The 16,986-nt window shown below is 43.5% G+C and overlaps 1 protein-coding gene across 1 annotated transcript in view; it reads left to right on the top strand.

Moving 5' to 3' along the window:
• The first annotated feature begins 7,460 nt into the window (after nucleotides 1–7,460).
• The window catches only part of LOC144500881 (pancreatic lipase-related protein 2-like), a 36,836-nt gene continuing 27,310 nt past the window's right edge, over nucleotides 7,461–16,986 (top strand). Inside the window, exons 1-2 of the mRNA XM_078224356.1 lie at nucleotides 7,461–7,509; nucleotides 8,800–8,954. Of these exons, the coding sequence (XP_078080482.1) occupies nucleotides 7,461–7,509; nucleotides 8,800–8,954 (204 nt within the window). The remainder of the gene's footprint in view (nucleotides 7,510–8,799; nucleotides 8,955–16,986) is intronic.

Genomic DNA, 16,986 nt, shown 5'->3' with positions numbered 1-16,986 from the left:
TGATTTAAATTACTTACCTGCCTTCCTATCATTTCCAGCGTGGTCTGACCGGTGACTGTTCACCAGCTCTGGGAGATATGCATGCGTTCCCAGCGCATCCGCAAATCCCTGTTCAAAGCTGGAGACGTGCATCTCCCACCCCGACCCGACAGCAAAGTTGCGGGTCACAATGGGAGAATCGGGGCTGATGTTTCCCTTGAGTTGGGGGTCTAGCATCAAGGGACATATCTCATGCCATTTAGGACTGAGATGAGGAGGAATTTCTTCATTAAAAAGAGTGGTGACTCTTTGGAATTCCCTTCCTGTGAGCACTGTGGAGGCTCAGTTGTTGAGTATGTGCAAGAATGACACTGATAGACTGAAAGGAACAGTGCAGGATAATGCTGCTGAATGGATCAGCCATAGTCTCATTGAATAGTGAAAGTGGCTTGAAACACTGAATGGCCTACTCCTGCTCCTATTTCATACGTTCTTAGTTAAATGCATTTTTGGCCCTTACAGACTGAATCAGTTAAATGACCTCTTAACTGATTTTCTTTTGAGCCAAACCCAGACACTTCACTCACTAAGATCATCTTTTGGTACCTAAGGAAGTAGTGCCCACAAAACAATATTGGCATGAGACTAATAGTTCAAATACTTCTTTGGTTTGACTTATCCATGTTAGCACAGCACCCAAGTTGGGTAGGAAAGCGTCAGCTGTGGCTCAAGGTAGAATACTTGCCTGAAGACCCACTCTAGATACCTGAGCACATAATCCAGGTTGGCAATCCAATGCATGGAGTGCTGTACTCACAGATTCCCAGTCTTTCAGATGAGACATTAAGCTAAAGCCCTCCCTACACTTTCAGGTGCATGTGAAATTTCTGGTGGTATTTTGAAGAAGGGGAGGGTTATCTTACCTTATTTATCCCTCAACCAACATCGCTAAAACAGATGATCCAATCATTATCACATTGCTGTTAGTGGGACCTTACTGAGTGCAATTTGACTGTTGTGTTTCCTGCATTTAATTGGTTAGAAAGCCCTTTGGGACATCTTGGTTGAGAAAACCTGTATATAAATATAATCTTTTAGTGTTGCTACAAAGTGACTTTCCTTCATATCAATGCGAAAGCATTGTACTGTAAATGTAGAGTCTGATCTAGCTTCAGATAGGAGTGAAAACTCTTCATCCGGGAGTCTTGTTTTGCCTTGCTTTGGAGTCAATACTTGCCTGAAGACCCACTCTAGATACCTGAGCACATAATCCAGGTATATACCCAACTTTAATGATGTGAAACCACTACAAATGTAAATTCATCTTAAATACAAAACTTAGTCAGCAATGAAGACTTGAGCTGCAATATACAACAGCCCTTCAGATCAAATATTTTTAAAATTATTCTAGTTCAATGACATTTAATTCTCTTTATTCTGATTAAATTTTTTGATCCTGTTTTATTTTAAGAATAACATGGGAGATTTTATTAGCATTGCAGATGGTATACACCGTTCAAATTATCGAAAGAAAACAAATGATACAACCCTGCAGTTAAACATAATCTCAAAATAGATCTTTGGCAGCTCATCTTCTTAAAGAACAAATAGAAATAATCATAAAAGCAAACAGTATTGTAAATATACTGGAGTTCCAGCACTACTTGAAGCATAACTTAACATTTTGGGCCACCATTCCAAAACCAGCATCAGATTCTCTTGTAGTAAAGTTTTGTTTAACGTTGCATATCTTTTATTGACTTTCTATGCTCATCAAAATGATGTCTATTGGTGTCGAAGACAGAGTACAGGAATGAGATAGAGAATCTGGTAAACTGGTATGGCAACAATAATCTCTCCCTCAATGTCAACAAGACTAAGGAGATTGTCATCGACTTCAGGAAGCGTAAAGGAGAACATGCCCCTGCTTACATCAATGGGGACGAAATAGAAAGGGTCGAGAGTTTCAAGTTTTTAGGTGTCCAGATCACCAACAACCTGTCCTGGTCTCCCCATGCCAACACTATAGTTAAGAAAGCCCACCAATGTCTCTACTTTCTCAGAAGACTAAGGAAATTTGGCATGTCAGCTATGACTTTCACCAACTTTTACGGATGCACCATAGAAAGCATTCTTTCTGGTTATATCACAGCTTGGTATGGCTCATGTTCTGCCCAAGACCGCAAGGAACTACAAAAGTAGCCCAATCCATCACGCAAACCAGCCTCCCATCCATTGACTCTGTCCAAACTTCCCGCTGGCTCAGCAAGGCAGCCAGCATAATTAAGAACCCCACGCGCCCTGGACATTCTCTCTTCCACCTTCTTCCGTCGGGAAAAAGATACAAAAGTCTGAGGCCACGTACCAACCAACTCAAGGACAGCTTCTTCCCTGCTGCTGTCAGACTTTTGAATGGGCTTACCTTGCATTAAGTTGATCTTTCTCTACACCCGAGCTATGACTGTAACACTACATTCGGCACTCTCTCATTTCCTTTGTTATGAACAGTATGCTTTGTCTGTATTGCACACAAGAAACAATACCTTTCACTGTATGTTAATACATGTGACAATAACAAATCAAATCAAAGAATGGATTGCATCATTTTTCTTGTCAAGCATTCAAAGTCAATGTAGGGCAGCACGGTAGCACAGTGATTAGCATTGCTGCTTCGCAGCTCCAAGGACATGGGTTCGATTGCTGGCTTGGGTCACTGTCTGTGTGGAGTTTGCACATTCTCCTCGTGTCTGCGTGGGTTTCCTCCGGGTGCTCTGGTTTCCTCCCACAGTCCAAAGATGTGCGGGTTAGGTTGATTGGCCGTGCTAAAATTGCCCCTTAGTGTCTTGAGATGGGTAGTTTAGAGGGATTAGCGGGTAAATATGTGGGGGTAGGGCCTGGGTGGGATTGTGGTCGATGTAGACTCGATGGGCTGAATGGCCTCTTTCTACATTGTAGGGTTTCTATGATTCTATAATAAATATTCTCAGGATGGATATAGTTAGACTCAGAGTGAAGCTCTCCCTCCTCTGATCCAACAGGAAGGTTCATGGACTAGGATTCTTGCATTTCATGGAATTAGTGCGAAGACACCTAACTTACCCGGGCTAATGACCACAAATGTCATTATAGGCACATTTCTCCTTACAACTAGAAATCTTTTTAAAAAATTTATTCATGGCGCACGTGCATCGGTGGTGAGCCAGCATTTATTATCCCTAGTTGCCTTTGAAGGGCAGTTGAGAATCAACCACATTGCTGTGAGTCTGGAGTCACATGTAGGCCAGACCAGGTAAGGATAGCAGATTTCCTTCCCTAAAGGACATTCGTGAACCAGATGGGTTTTTCTGACAGTTGACAATTGGTCATCAATAGATTCTTAATTCCAGATTTTTAAAATTGAATTTAAATTCCACCATCTGCCATGGCAGGATTCGAACTCAGGTCCCCAGAACATTAGTTGAGTTTCAGGATTAATAGTCTAGCAATAATACCACTGGGCCATCATCTCCCCGATGCTTACCTGTCATTGCCCAGAATCATTGCTCTTAGTGTTAGCTTCTTTTGGATAAGTCCTTTACCTATTAAGCATATTCATAATGCTACAGATAGTAACATGTCTGATAATCCACTTCACTTACGATTGACACAGCATTAATCTTAAACATAATAAACACCCATAAAGATTGGTGCACATTAGCTATAAGTCTGATTCTTATCCGCAAGAAATTTAATGAGGGGTCATAAAATCCCTACAGTGCAGAAGGAGACAGTTCGGCCCAGTGAGTCTGCACCAACCACAATCCCATCCAGGCCATATTCCTGTAACCCCACATATTTACCCTGCAAATCCCCTGACACTAGGGTCAATTTACCATGGCCAATCAACCTAACCTGCATTTCTTTGGACTGTGGGAGAGAACCGGAGCACCTGAAGGAAACTCACACAGACACGGGGAGAACGTGCAAACTCCACACAGACGGTGACCCGAGGCCGGAATTGAACTCGGTTCCCTGGCACTGTGAGGCAGCAGTGCTAACCACTGTGCCACCGTGCCGCCCCACAGTGGCACAATGACACAGTTGGGAAGATAGATTCAGCAAGCATTTTCATGCCACCAGATCTCAAGCAGTCTCTTTGTAACTAAATAAAACATGGCATCTCTTTTTATATCATTTTCTTTATTATCCTTTTGCTGCTGGAAACACTATTATTTAATACTTTAGGACCATCCAGTTGTTCAAACAGATTGCCAGACAGGAGAGACCCATGCCTTTTCATACCATGCTGTTACTTATTATCAATGTGTTTCTAACACATTGCCATAGCTTCATTGTAAACAATTATCAATGCATGCTCTCGGGAAACATGCTGCCTATTATATTGCAACAGTTTCCTTCTCTGATGTTATCAATATCTTCAAGGAGAAAACACAAGCTCTATGAAGCAGATACGATAGTGAGTTTTAAGGGGCGTCTGGACAAATACATGAATAGATGGGAAAAGATGGATATGGTCCCCGGAAGGGTAGGGGGTTTTAGTTCAGTTGGGCAGCATGGTCGGTGCAGGCTTGGAGGGCTGAAGGGCCTGTTCCTGTGCTGTAATTTTCTTTGTTCTTTGTTCTCTATAATCATGCAATGTAAAAAAATCTGATTCCATTATTGTTCGGTCTTCCTTAGAAACAGAAGTGATGTAAAAATATTTTTGATACTCTTAAGTTCCAGATTTTGTGGCTAAAGGAAACCATTTCTACAGCCTTGCAAACTTACTTTCCCATCAGAATGAATACTTTTTATCATATTTTCTCATGTCTTAACTTCTTTCAGGGTTAGGACAAGTCAACCATTACGGTAAAGACAATCATCAGGAATAGCTGTGCTACCAGCAGATATGAAGATTCCTGTCATACCCAGAGATGCTATGTACTACCTCCCACCATGGTTACGCCAGGTAGCAATAGACAGTTCTGTATCATCATTTTGCTGTCGTATAATGTTGGTACAGTTCTTAAGAAACATTGGTGCATTGTTATTATAGATTTAAAACTTCAGAAAAGGCAAGGTTAAATCGCCAATATTTAGCAGTACTCATTTTGAATTTCTCTAACATTGCAGACTTTAACAGGCAATTTTAACTGAAATTTGGTTATTTTAGCTGGTTCTGGCTCTTCGCCAACCCATTAATATGGCGTTCAATGTAATATCTTCCAGTCTCCGTACTTTAGTTGGCTTAGAGTTCCAATTGTTCAACCACTGTAGTGCCATTAGAGGGTTCTTCACCTAGGGTGAATCCACATGCTAAAGATAAGCTGTGCAACGCATTACAATTGTTCAGCAGGTATTAGATTTCCCAGAATTACAATGTGTATCTAAGGCTTTCAGACTTCCATTGGGTAGCTTGCAAACTTTCTCCATATTCCTGTTTTATTTTCAGAGTTTCATTTGTTTGCCTAATATAACATTTGGGCCGGATTTCTCCGACCTCACCTGCGGCTGGGATTCTCCAGTCCCGCTGCTGTGAATGGAGTTTTGGCTGAGCACCAAATTCTCTGTTCTCATTGGTAGTGGGGCAAATGAGATCAGAGAATCCCGACCACCGTGTTATTTCCTAACTCAGTTAGCCTCTTCTTGGATTAATTTTAAATAGAAAACCTCCAGACTTACTGAAATCAACCGTTCTGTCTGCCTTTTCATTCCTTTAGCCTCTTTAAACACTTGAACGTTGCAGTTTCTTTTTTATGTCAGTTCCTCAGACTTTTGTCCTGAATTATATTCAGTGAAGCTGTGCATTATTTTTCATAGAAGTGCATATTGAAATTTTACATACATTTATAAAAATAATTTGATTTATGGTTCTATAAATCAAAAGGCAAAATTGCGAAAGAAAAATGTAATAGAGTAGGATAATTTTCTAACTGTAATTGCTTAGTGCTTTTCCTTGTCACTGACACTGTGTTGCTTCATCCTTTTGTTGGGTAATATATGGGATCTCACCGTTACCATTTAATGTGAATCCCCATTTCAAATGATTACCACAACTGACGAATGTTAATTTGTTTTCCTTCTTGTTATTACCAGAAATATGGAGTTCTAAAGACTTTTGTAAACCAAAGATAATACAGGATATATGGCAAAGGCAGGTATCTGGAATTAGTACACAGAACAGCAACGGACCCATAGAATGGCAGAACAGACTCGCTGGTCAAAATGGCCTAATCTTGCTTCAGTACTCAAATGTTCTCTCCCCTTCTGAATACTCTGTTCTTCTGACTCCAGTTTATCCCTCACTTCAACTATCATTAGTGGTAGACCCAATTTCATCAACCAAAACTTCAATCAACCTTCCTAATCTCTCCCTTCCTGACTCAATGCCCATTTCCCTCGTGCCAAACAGTGAAGTACATTCAGACTTTTTTTAACATGAAAGTTCCCACGTTAATGTAAATTATTGTCATTGTTACATTTAGATAATTATATTTCAGTGCTCAATGGCATCAATGAAGAAAAGAAGAACACAAGAAATAGGAGCAGGAGTAGACTACACAGCCCTTCAAGCCTTCTCCAGCCCACCATCCAATACGATCATGGGCTTCAACTCCATTTTCAGGTCAATATAGTTAATGTTAAAATGTTAATATTGTTTGAAGTTTATTTATTAGTGTCACTCGTAGGCTTACATTAACATTGCAGTGAAAATCCCCTAGTTGCCACACTCTGGTGCCTGTTCGGGTACACTGAGGGAGAATTTAGCATGGCCAATGCATCTAACCAGCATGTCTTTCAGACTGTGAGAGGAAACTGGAGCACCCGGAGGAAACCCACGCAGACATGGGGAGAACATGCAGACTCCATGCAGACAGTGACCAAGCCAGGAATTGAACCTTGGTCACTGTCGCTGTGAGGCAGCAATGCTAACCACTGTGCCACCGTAGTGCCCTGGAGGACAAGGGTGAGGCCATACAACTTTGGACTATGAAGCAATGTTTTTCTGAAATTAAAATGGATATCACTCTGTAATAAAGCATTCCGCTTCATGTGTTATTGAACTTTCTAAATGTTTATGACATTTAAAACAGCATCTGACAGAATTAAAAGTGCCTTATAGTGTTGCACCCATGTAAATCACTTTATTAATTCATTGATAAGGATTATGCAAATAAGCAAAACATGGTTTTAATTTCAAAATATCTGTTTGCAATAGTCTGGTAAGATCACGGAAGCCTTACGCTCATAAAACTACTTGGCATCGTTTGAAGTTCTTCCAAGAATAAATTTGTCATCTGCTTGTTTCACATGAATAAAAATAGCACCGTCAGCACATGGATATGTGTATATATATATTTTCGTCCACTCATTACACTAACAGTCACCACTTGCTCACACGCCAGGTGTTCGCTAAAGTAAGTCACATTTCATGACTATGATTCCTGAATATATTACCTTCATTCAATTTTTAAAATGATTTCTTATAAATTCCATCTTAGATGCTGTGGCTCATATTTGCGGCATTGACTTTGGGGAACACAGTGGAAGGTAAGAACAAAACAATACAGCTTGGCATTTCTGTGCCCAGTTAAGTTGCTGTTAGCTGTATGTAGCAACATAACTAACACTTATTGCAACACCAAAAGTATTGCGATTCTGGATTATTTTCTTTCCTCTGCTTCTCTCTCTAACAGTATGTGTGCACAACAGTTTTATATATTTTCTTTTTGACCTGTACTTGATGCAGGTTAGGCAAATTTATATATTCATTGACTGGGTAGATCAAAAGTGGAATCAGCTGTGCTGAGCTGATCCTGGAAGTTGGGTGGGGTGGAGTTAGAATTTCTGAAAGTCTCATTTCAGGACGGCTTCCTGACACATTCCCATCTCCATCCCAATCCATTCCCGCTTCCCAGTGATCTTGCCCGAAGGGGGTTTGAATGGCACCGGCTATCTGCTTAGGAGTGATCAACTAATGATCAACAAGCAAGTGGCCACTTAGCAAATTGGTGACACCCCAAGGCCCTTACTGATAGCAGATGGGCCCTTGCTGAGTCCAAAGCCAGTCAGTGCTGGAGGGTCCCCCCAGCAGCAGGACATCCCTGGAACTGCCGGTGCCAAAGAGCCATTTCTCTGACTGCTGACCTTTCTGTAGAGGGGTTCCCACGCCACAGTCATGACCTGGCAGCTGTAGCCACCGTTTGCTTTTAAGTTTTGGAGGGTATCTCCATCGTGAAATGCCCTTGTGGTCGCCCTCCTTCAGTGTTAGCACCCACCTTTCCCTGTGGCGCAGCTGGCTGCCCAGAACCTTGGGTGCTCACATTGGCCTTTCTGCCTGCATCACCCACTCACCATTGTTAATCAAACAGGGCTCCAAGTGCCTGCCTGTTAATTGTCCACCACTGGTAAGATTGTGCAGATGGGCAAACCTCATTAGCTTTCAGGGTTGGGAGCCAGAAATGGTCCCATCCCACATTTAAAAACGAAAGTGAAAAGATTCTACCCATAGTAGGCTGAAGTATGTTAAGTGTTGGTGCGATTGGATAATTTCTACGTATAGTTCTTACCTTATAGAGCACTATGTTAAATCATGACTTTTTGCAGATTCCCCCTTAAGTAAATCTAGGATCCCATAGAGGCTATTAGTAAATAAGTGATGCAGTGGTACATTGAGTAGTGCACGAGGTGAATGGGTAGGCTTCCTTTATCTATTCAATTATACTTTCTACTCATTGACATCATGTTTGGCACTGAGTGATTTAAATAAGGGGATAAACATATATTTTATATTAATCTTATTTTGTGTGACTTGCTTAAAAAAAAGACTTCTCTTTACAGCTTCTCAAATCTGCTACAGCAGATTAGGCTGTTTTACGGATGATGTTCCATGGGGTGGGACACCACAAAGACCAGTTAAAAAATTACCCTGGTCCCCAGAGGATATTAACACACGTTTGTTGCTTTGGACAAGACGAAATACAGCAACTTTTCAGGTAGCTAAAATTTACATTTTTTAAACACTTACAATCATCAAATCCTCAAAGGTGGGTTGGAACATTAAATATAACAATGAGAATGTGAGCCTCTTGTCAATATATTATTCAACTTTAACTACTGTCGACCAGGTTTCTCAACTCCTCAGCAGCTTCACTGACCTGTGGACTTGATTTCAGGAGATTAAGTGTTTTTAGATCTATTCCCTGGATCTGGTGTGGTTGCCTGAGGAACTTCCATGATTAAACACTCCTCCTTCCGCAGCCGACCCTTGCTCCTCGCCCAAATCCCCCAACTTCCACCTTCTGATTTCCCTGTTTCTAGCCTCCAAATTCCCCTTACCATGTACCCGTGATCCCTCCCCTGGCCCCTGATCTCCCCCTTCCCCAACATCCTCCCCAAATCCCTTCCAGCATCAGCAAGCGATCTGATCAACCCTCCTTCTCTCTGCACCTCCCCAGCGTAGACCTACCTGCATCTGCAGCCTTCACTAATGGCTTCAGGCCTGATGGAAAGCTAATGAGCGGGGAGCTGGTTGGTGGCATCACTGTGGAGTTAACACTGCAAAGCATGGGGGGTGGGGGGGGGTCTGACTGACCCTAATCCTAACCCTAACCCTAACCCTAGGGTCAGGCAAGTAAAACTTCAAGCCGGTGAAAGGCGAAGGGGAGAGAATCAAACAATACAGCAAATATGGGGAGTTCATTGATTAACTGACCTGCAAACTAATTCAAACAGCTGAATAGAAAATTGTTAGATGATAGGAAAACTCATCAGTGAAATAATGCAGAGATATGAACGGAACAAAAGAATGTGAAATAATTGGGATGGGATGAAAAACCGGGGAAGCAGAATAAGAAAAACAGAAAAGGAGAAGAAAAAATGTCACAAATGCATTCAATTTGAAAGCAAAACACAAAATGCAAGTGAAATACTCTGGGCAAGATTTTCCCAGAAATCAGCAAATTTCTCTGCCGTATAGTGCAGCACTTAGAAAAAAACTTGAAGTCATGGGTTCCTTGATGTATCGCTGGCAGATTTACCCGTCCTGCTCGCCGAAGATCAGATTATTAAAGGCCGGCCCTGCACAGAGGGAGCAAACCAGTTCATCCTGGAACCTGCCCAGGCACTGCCCTATTACACCTCCAGGGCAGTACCCTGCTATTGCTCCCAGCACTGCCCAGACTCCATCCCGGCATTGCCAGGAGACATTGCTCAGGTAGTGCTAGGGGGCACTGTCTGGGTAGTGCCAGTGGATAGTTATCAGGTACTGCAAGGTGTTGCCAGAGTATTACCTGGGCAGTGTCTGGTCATGACCCTCTCAACCCTGAGCGCTGCATTCCCCTGCTTCAAGAAGACAACTATCATCCTGGTATCTAAGAAAAACCAAGCAGCGTGCCTTAATGACTATCGTCCGGTGGCTCTGATATCCATCATTATGAAGTGCTTCGAAAGGCTAGTCATGGCACGAATCAATTCCACTCTCCCGGACTACCTGGATCCACTGCAGTTTGTCTATCGCCGCAACAGGTCCACAGCAGGTGCCATCTCCCTGGCCCTACACTCAACCCTGGAACATCTAGATAACAAGGACACCTATGTCAGACTCCTATTTATTGACTACAGCTCAGCCTTCAACACCATTATTCCCACAAAATTCATCTCCAAACTCTGTGGCCTGGGCCTCGACACCTCCCTCTCCGACTGAATCCTGAACTTCCTAACTCACAGACCAGAACCAGTAAGGATAGGCAACAACACCTTCTCCACGATCATCCTCAACACCGGTGCCCCACAAGGCTGTGTTCTCAGCCCCCTACTATACTCCTTATACACTATAACCGTGTGGCCAAATTCCCCGCCAATTCGATTTTCAAGTTTGCTGACGACACCACCGTAGTGGGTCGGATCTCAAACAATGATGAGACAGAGTACAGGAATGAGATAGAGAATCTGGTGAACTGGTGCGGCGACAAAGTGTATGGGGGCATCAATATTAACAGGGTCAGTGGCGAGAACAGGAATATCCACATGGATAATCGTGGGTTCAAGGCTACAGGGGGAGACTGCATAGTGATAGGATGAAGGAGAATTAGGAGGTGGTGAGTGTAGAAGAGGATGGGAGGAACATTGTGAGTGATAGGGAGGGATAGAAGCTGGTCTCACATATGAAAGTCAGCAGCATAATTTTGGAGCTCACCTTACATTGATGTAGATTAAAAAAACAAGCTTGAAAAATATCGGTCTGGGAAGCATCCCAGGGCATGGGCAAGATGTTTACCACAGCGATTCTTGGCCAATTGAAGGGCCACCCTATAAATGTCCTGCGCAAACCATGGGGAACATGGCTCAGCTGAATGCTGAACTCGAGGTCTCATGCATAATGGGTGAGATTGGCTCCTTTACCAATAATGCACATTCAGGTGAAAATCCACTAAGGTTTTAGAGCTGCAGTGCATATGGTCTTAATTGGCATCTGATCCTCACAGAGCCACATCAGAATGGATGTGGGGTGACAAAAGTCAATGGCCATGTCTGCTGCGCAGGGACAGCATGGACCATACAATTCCCCATGTTTCCAGTGTTCTGATCATGATAATCAAGGGAGCCTTGTAATCAGGACAAAAGTGCAAGGATTGGTAATCAATAGTTATCATCAAGGCCACTGGAGGACAACCAACACAAGGCTGACTGTAGTTCCTGGAACTTGGGTCCCTTGACTCTAAGACTCTCATTGTGAGGGAGAGACTCTCATTGTGAGGGGAGAGTTCAGCCACATGTCCTCCAAGGGGATATCAGCTTGCAAAGTGTAATCTTGATATGTGATGTGCAGACTGAGGGAAAGTAAAGGGCTGCAGACTGCATTCCTGCCTTGTATATAGAGAGAGACCATTCCACAGGAAATACCAATGAATGCTCAATTACATCTGTTCACAGATACAAAGAGGAATGAAGAATGCAGGCTGCAGGCAATGCCAGGACCTGTCTCTGATCTTCCTCAGGATAATAGTCTTCCCTGAACTGTGCCAGTTGGTGACAGGCTCTCCTTTTCTTCATTCTAATCAAAGCTATCAAGAAGGCAGCATTGCCTGCAGCCTGCATGCTTCCATTCCTCTTTGTATCTGTGAACAGATATAATTGAGTATAAGCTCAGAGAAGACCATCACCTTGAGAAACAAGAGCCAGTGGTACCCCAGGGAGAACCTGATGCTGATGGAGAGGGGTCAAATCCATGAACATTTGGCACAACAAGTGGTCTACAGATGACTCAATTCATACATTCAGATGATCAAGACTGCGCTGAAGGTGCCTTCATTTGATTAGGGATATGGTAACTCATATTTGTGACATTCTCCTTGAGGATCTCAGGTCACACTAACTTGGAAGACATCCAATCCCAGTAGCTCTGAAGGTCACTGCCACACTGAAGGTTTTTGCCTGCAGACTTTTCCAGGGCTCCACTGGGGACCTTTGCAGAATCTTGCAATCGGTGATACGCGACTCTATGAGGGAGGTGCCCTTTTCAGTAGCACTCATCATTACATGCAGTTCTGCATGGATGAAGCAAGCCAGGCTGCCAGAGCTGTGGAATCTGTTGGAATCTCAGTCTTCCCTCAAATTCAGGTTCCACTGACTGCATTCTGTGGCCTTGAGAGTTTGCTAGCTGCAGCCTCTGAGATTCATTAATAGAAAAGGATTTCACTCTGAACACCCAGATGATTTCTGATCACGGAAAGCAGATTCAGCATGTTTATGCGCTTACGTTTTGAGTCACTTCCAGGAGCTCGAGATACTTGTGGGGATTTGGCATTTGGAGGGTTGGCACCTCAGTGATAAGGGCTATCCGGAAGACATGGCTAATGATGTCTGTTCATTGTTGGCTGAGTGCATCTGAGAAGAGATACAATGCTGCACACTCAACCACAATGTCCTTAAAATTGATCTTTTAAAGATGTGTTTTTGATGCTTGGACTGGTCAGGTGGGATTCATAGAATCATAGAATCCTGACAGTGCAGAAGGATGTGGAGATGCCGGCGTTGGACTGGGGTAAACACAGTAAGAAGTTTAACAACACCAGGTTAAAGTCCAACAGGTTTATTTGGTAGCAAAAGCCACACAAGCTTTCGAGGCTCTGAGCCCCTTCTTCAGGTGAGTGGGAATTCTGTTCACAAACAGAACTTATAAGACACAGACTCAATTTACATGAATAATGGTTGGAATGCGAATACTTACAACTAATCCAGTCTTTAAGAAACAAAACAATGGGAGTGGAGAGAGCATCAAGACAGGCTAAAAAGATGTGTATTGTCTCCAGACAAGACAGCCAGTGAAACTCTGCAGGTCCACGCAACTGTGGGAGTTACAAATAGTGCGACATAAATTCTGATTCTAGGATCGCATGATAAAGACTCAGGAGGAAAAAAGCAGAAATATTTATGTGAAATAGTGTGACATAAACCCAATATCCCGGTTGAGGCCGTCCTTGTGTGTGCGGAACCTGGCTATCAGTTTCTGCTCCGCGACTCTGCGCTGTCGTGTGTCGTGCGTGCTCGACAATCACCAGGCAAGACTGTTCTCTTCCTGTTGGGGAGCACTTCAGCGGTCACGGGCATTCGGCCTCTGATATTCGGGTAAGCGTTCTCCAAGGCGGCCTTCGCGACACACGACAGCGCAGAGTCGCGGAGCAGAAACTGATAGCCAGCTCCGCACACACAAGGACGGCCTCAACCGGGATATTGGGTTTATGTCACACTATTTCACATAAATATTTCTGCTTTTTTCCTCCTGAGTCTTTATCATGCGATCCTAGAATCAGAATTTATGTCACACTATTTGTAACTCCCACAGTTGCGTGGACCTGCAGAGTTTCACTGGCTGTCTTGTCTGGAGACAATACACATCTTTTTAGCCTGTCTTGATGCTCTCTCCACTCCCATTGTTTTGTTTCTTAAAGACTGGATTAGTTGTAAGTATTCGCATTCCAACCATTATTCATGTAAATTGAGTCTGTGTCTTATAAGTTCTGTTTGTGAACAGAATTCCCACTCACCTGAAGAAGGGGCTCAGAGCCTCGAAAGCTTGTGTGGCTTTTGCTACCAAATAAACCTGTTGGACTTTAACCTGGTGTTGTTAAACTTCTTACTGTGCAGAAGGAGGCCATTTGGCCCATCGAGTCTGCACCGGCAATAATCCCACCCCAGGCCCTATCCCCACAACCCCACACATTTACCCCGCTAATCCCTCCAACCTACACATACGGGGCCCTAAGGGGCAATTTAGCATGGTCAATCCAACTAACCTGCACATCTTTGGAGTGTGGGAGGAAACCGGAGCCCCGGGAGCAAACCCACGCAGACACGGGGAGAATGGGCAAACTCCACACAGATAGTGACCCAAGCCGGGAATCGAACTCAGGTCCCTGGAGCTGTGAGGCAGCAGTGCTAACCATTGCGCCACCATGCCATCCCAAAGTATATGGAGAATTGGTTCTCCAATACTTACTGCAGAGAGTGAGCCTCATCATTGTTGTTTGCTGGAATGTGTGGCTACAGGGAGACATGGAGGAACTGGATGTCTCCTCAGACATTGAGGATGTTGAAGGGATGCTGAAGAGGGCGAAGATTCAGACGAGCCTTATGTAGATGCTATTGCATGGGCATGAAGCGGCAGACATGCCTGTGACAACCTCATAGTTACAAGATTCCAATAGGGATAATTTTTTAAGATTTCAGTTCTCTTCATGCTTCAAAGCAGCAGACACAATAATACCTAATTGTCAACTTCAACATGTAACAAAAGGTCATCAATCTCACAGTGATCATGGAGGAAGCGTAAGTCACCGTCAACCTAATGATGGGGTCATCCTTGGAAGTTAGCCTCGGGATCATGTGGCCACTGTGGATTGTGCTTAGCACGCCATCGGAGCACATCCTTAAACAATCGCACATCGTGTAGTCTTTTTGACCGTGACAGCTGCAAGTCTGTGGCCATGATATCCATCAAGAGGCTGGAATGCTATTGCAAACACAGATGCTCTTGTGCCAGTATGACAGCAACTTAACAAAGTGGCTCTCAGATGAGAAATATTTGTCAATGATGAGCACTGGACTATCTCAAAGGAGCTACATCCAAACAGCAACATCTCTCCAAACACCAGCTCTCACGTATGATTAAAGCTCCCACATGTGATTAATGCAGAGACTGCATCTTGATACTGAGCCCCGAGGTGCCATCGGACATCAGGATGCAATGATCTGTTATATGACAGCATGCACTCAAAGCTATGAGTAATGATAGCATTGTCCTCACAGAGAGTGGTTCAGCAGAATCATCACGTGATTATTGACAAACACACATAACCCTGCATTTTACAGAAGCTTGCCAAGATTACATCCTGCGTTGCCTTGGCATTTGGGAGCGATGTGACCCAGCCAGGTTTGACACAGCAGTCAAATGATAACGTATTCCCTTCATACATACTCTGAACACTTTAGTGATGTGCCAGTGCATCACTTTCATACCACTATATTCCTCGACATTGTCCATCCCACCAAAGCCAATCATTTTCATGAACCCTAAGTCAATGCTGTGCACAGTGACAACATGAATTACATATTGGTTTGTGTTCTGTGACTTTGCAAAGGCACTCCATAAAGCACCACTAGACAACTGTTCAGGGACAAACTATGGTCCTCACAGGGAAGTGGATGGGTTTCTCAGGAAGAGCTCACACTTATACCCACCTAGCAGATAGTTCAAACGTCACTGAATGGAGCCAACTTCCATTGCTCAGCATCATGCATGAGGAGAGTAGGAACGAATAAAGGAATAACATTCAACCTTAAACACTGAAATGAAATAACACTGCAGGGAGCCATGAAACGCTGTGGTGCTCGATGATAAATACTACTCGAAGCAGAACCTCACAGTTGTAAAATAAATGCCATTGTAAAGTACATTTAGGTGAAAAGACTCCAACGTGCCAGGGTGGGGGATGTTTGAATGCAGGGGAGTGGTGGGCTGGGACGACAGGTGGGACGAGTGGTGAAGGTGGGTGTGGGGGGAGTGGGAGAGGTTGGGTGGGGTGAGGGGGTGAGGTGAAGTGGTGGGTGATGGGGGTGGGGAATTGGTGGGCGGGGTGAGGGCAGCAGCATGGGGTGAGAGTATGGGGTGTGGGATTTGTTGGGGGGTTAGGGTGAGTTGGTAGCGGATGGTGGGTGGGGTTCGGGTATTGGGAGGGTCACTTCCAAGGTTTAGCACCACAAATTGAAAAGGTATAGACTTCTCAAAAGTCTCTTTTGAATTTAAGCAACATATAAGTAGTAATCTAAATTTTTATTCTGCCCTTAAGTCAACACAATACTGATGATGTGCTGTGTTGATGTACCAGAGGCTTGGGAATCATCAAAAATAAATGTAAGAAAATAAAAGCTGTGTGCAATGCAAAACAGGGTGTTGAGTCACTTTCGCCCATTTTATTGCTCTTTCAAGGTCTGGGAGTATTTGTCACTGGGAGCTTGCTTAATGAAAGGTCTTACAAATCTCTACTCCTGCCAAGGTTCACTCCATATAGTCTGTAAATTCACAGTGTACAACACAATTCGTACAACAGTTTCTGGGGGAAGGAGCAACAATTCAATTGTAAAATTCAGGACGACAACTCAATCTACATTTTTGCTGAGCTGCTGTTAGATTTGTCTGATTGACAAATCCGAGGGATAATGTCATTCGGGGAGATGTGATGTCATTGTATTGTTATTGATCAAGTAACCCAGAGACTCAGGCTACACACTGGGAACAGGGGAGGTGATGGCCAAATGGTATTATCACGATTTGACTATTAATCCATAAACTCAGCTAATGTTCTGGAGACCTGGGTTCAAATCCCGCCACGGCAGATGGTGGAATTTGTATTCAACAAAAAATATCTGGAATTCAGAATCTACTGATGACTATAAAATCATTGTTGATTGTCGGAAAAACCCATCTGGTTCACTAATGTCCTTCAGAGAAGGAATTCTGCCATCCTT

The sequence above is a fragment of the Mustelus asterias genome, chromosome 11, assembly GCF_964213995.1.
Source record: "Mustelus asterias chromosome 11, sMusAst1.hap1.1, whole genome shotgun sequence".
Classification (NCBI taxonomy): Eukaryota; Metazoa; Chordata; class Chondrichthyes; order Carcharhiniformes; family Triakidae; genus Mustelus; species Mustelus asterias.
The sequence above is the reverse complement of the archived record's forward strand: the minus strand, read 5'-3'. Positions and strand labels throughout refer to the sequence as shown.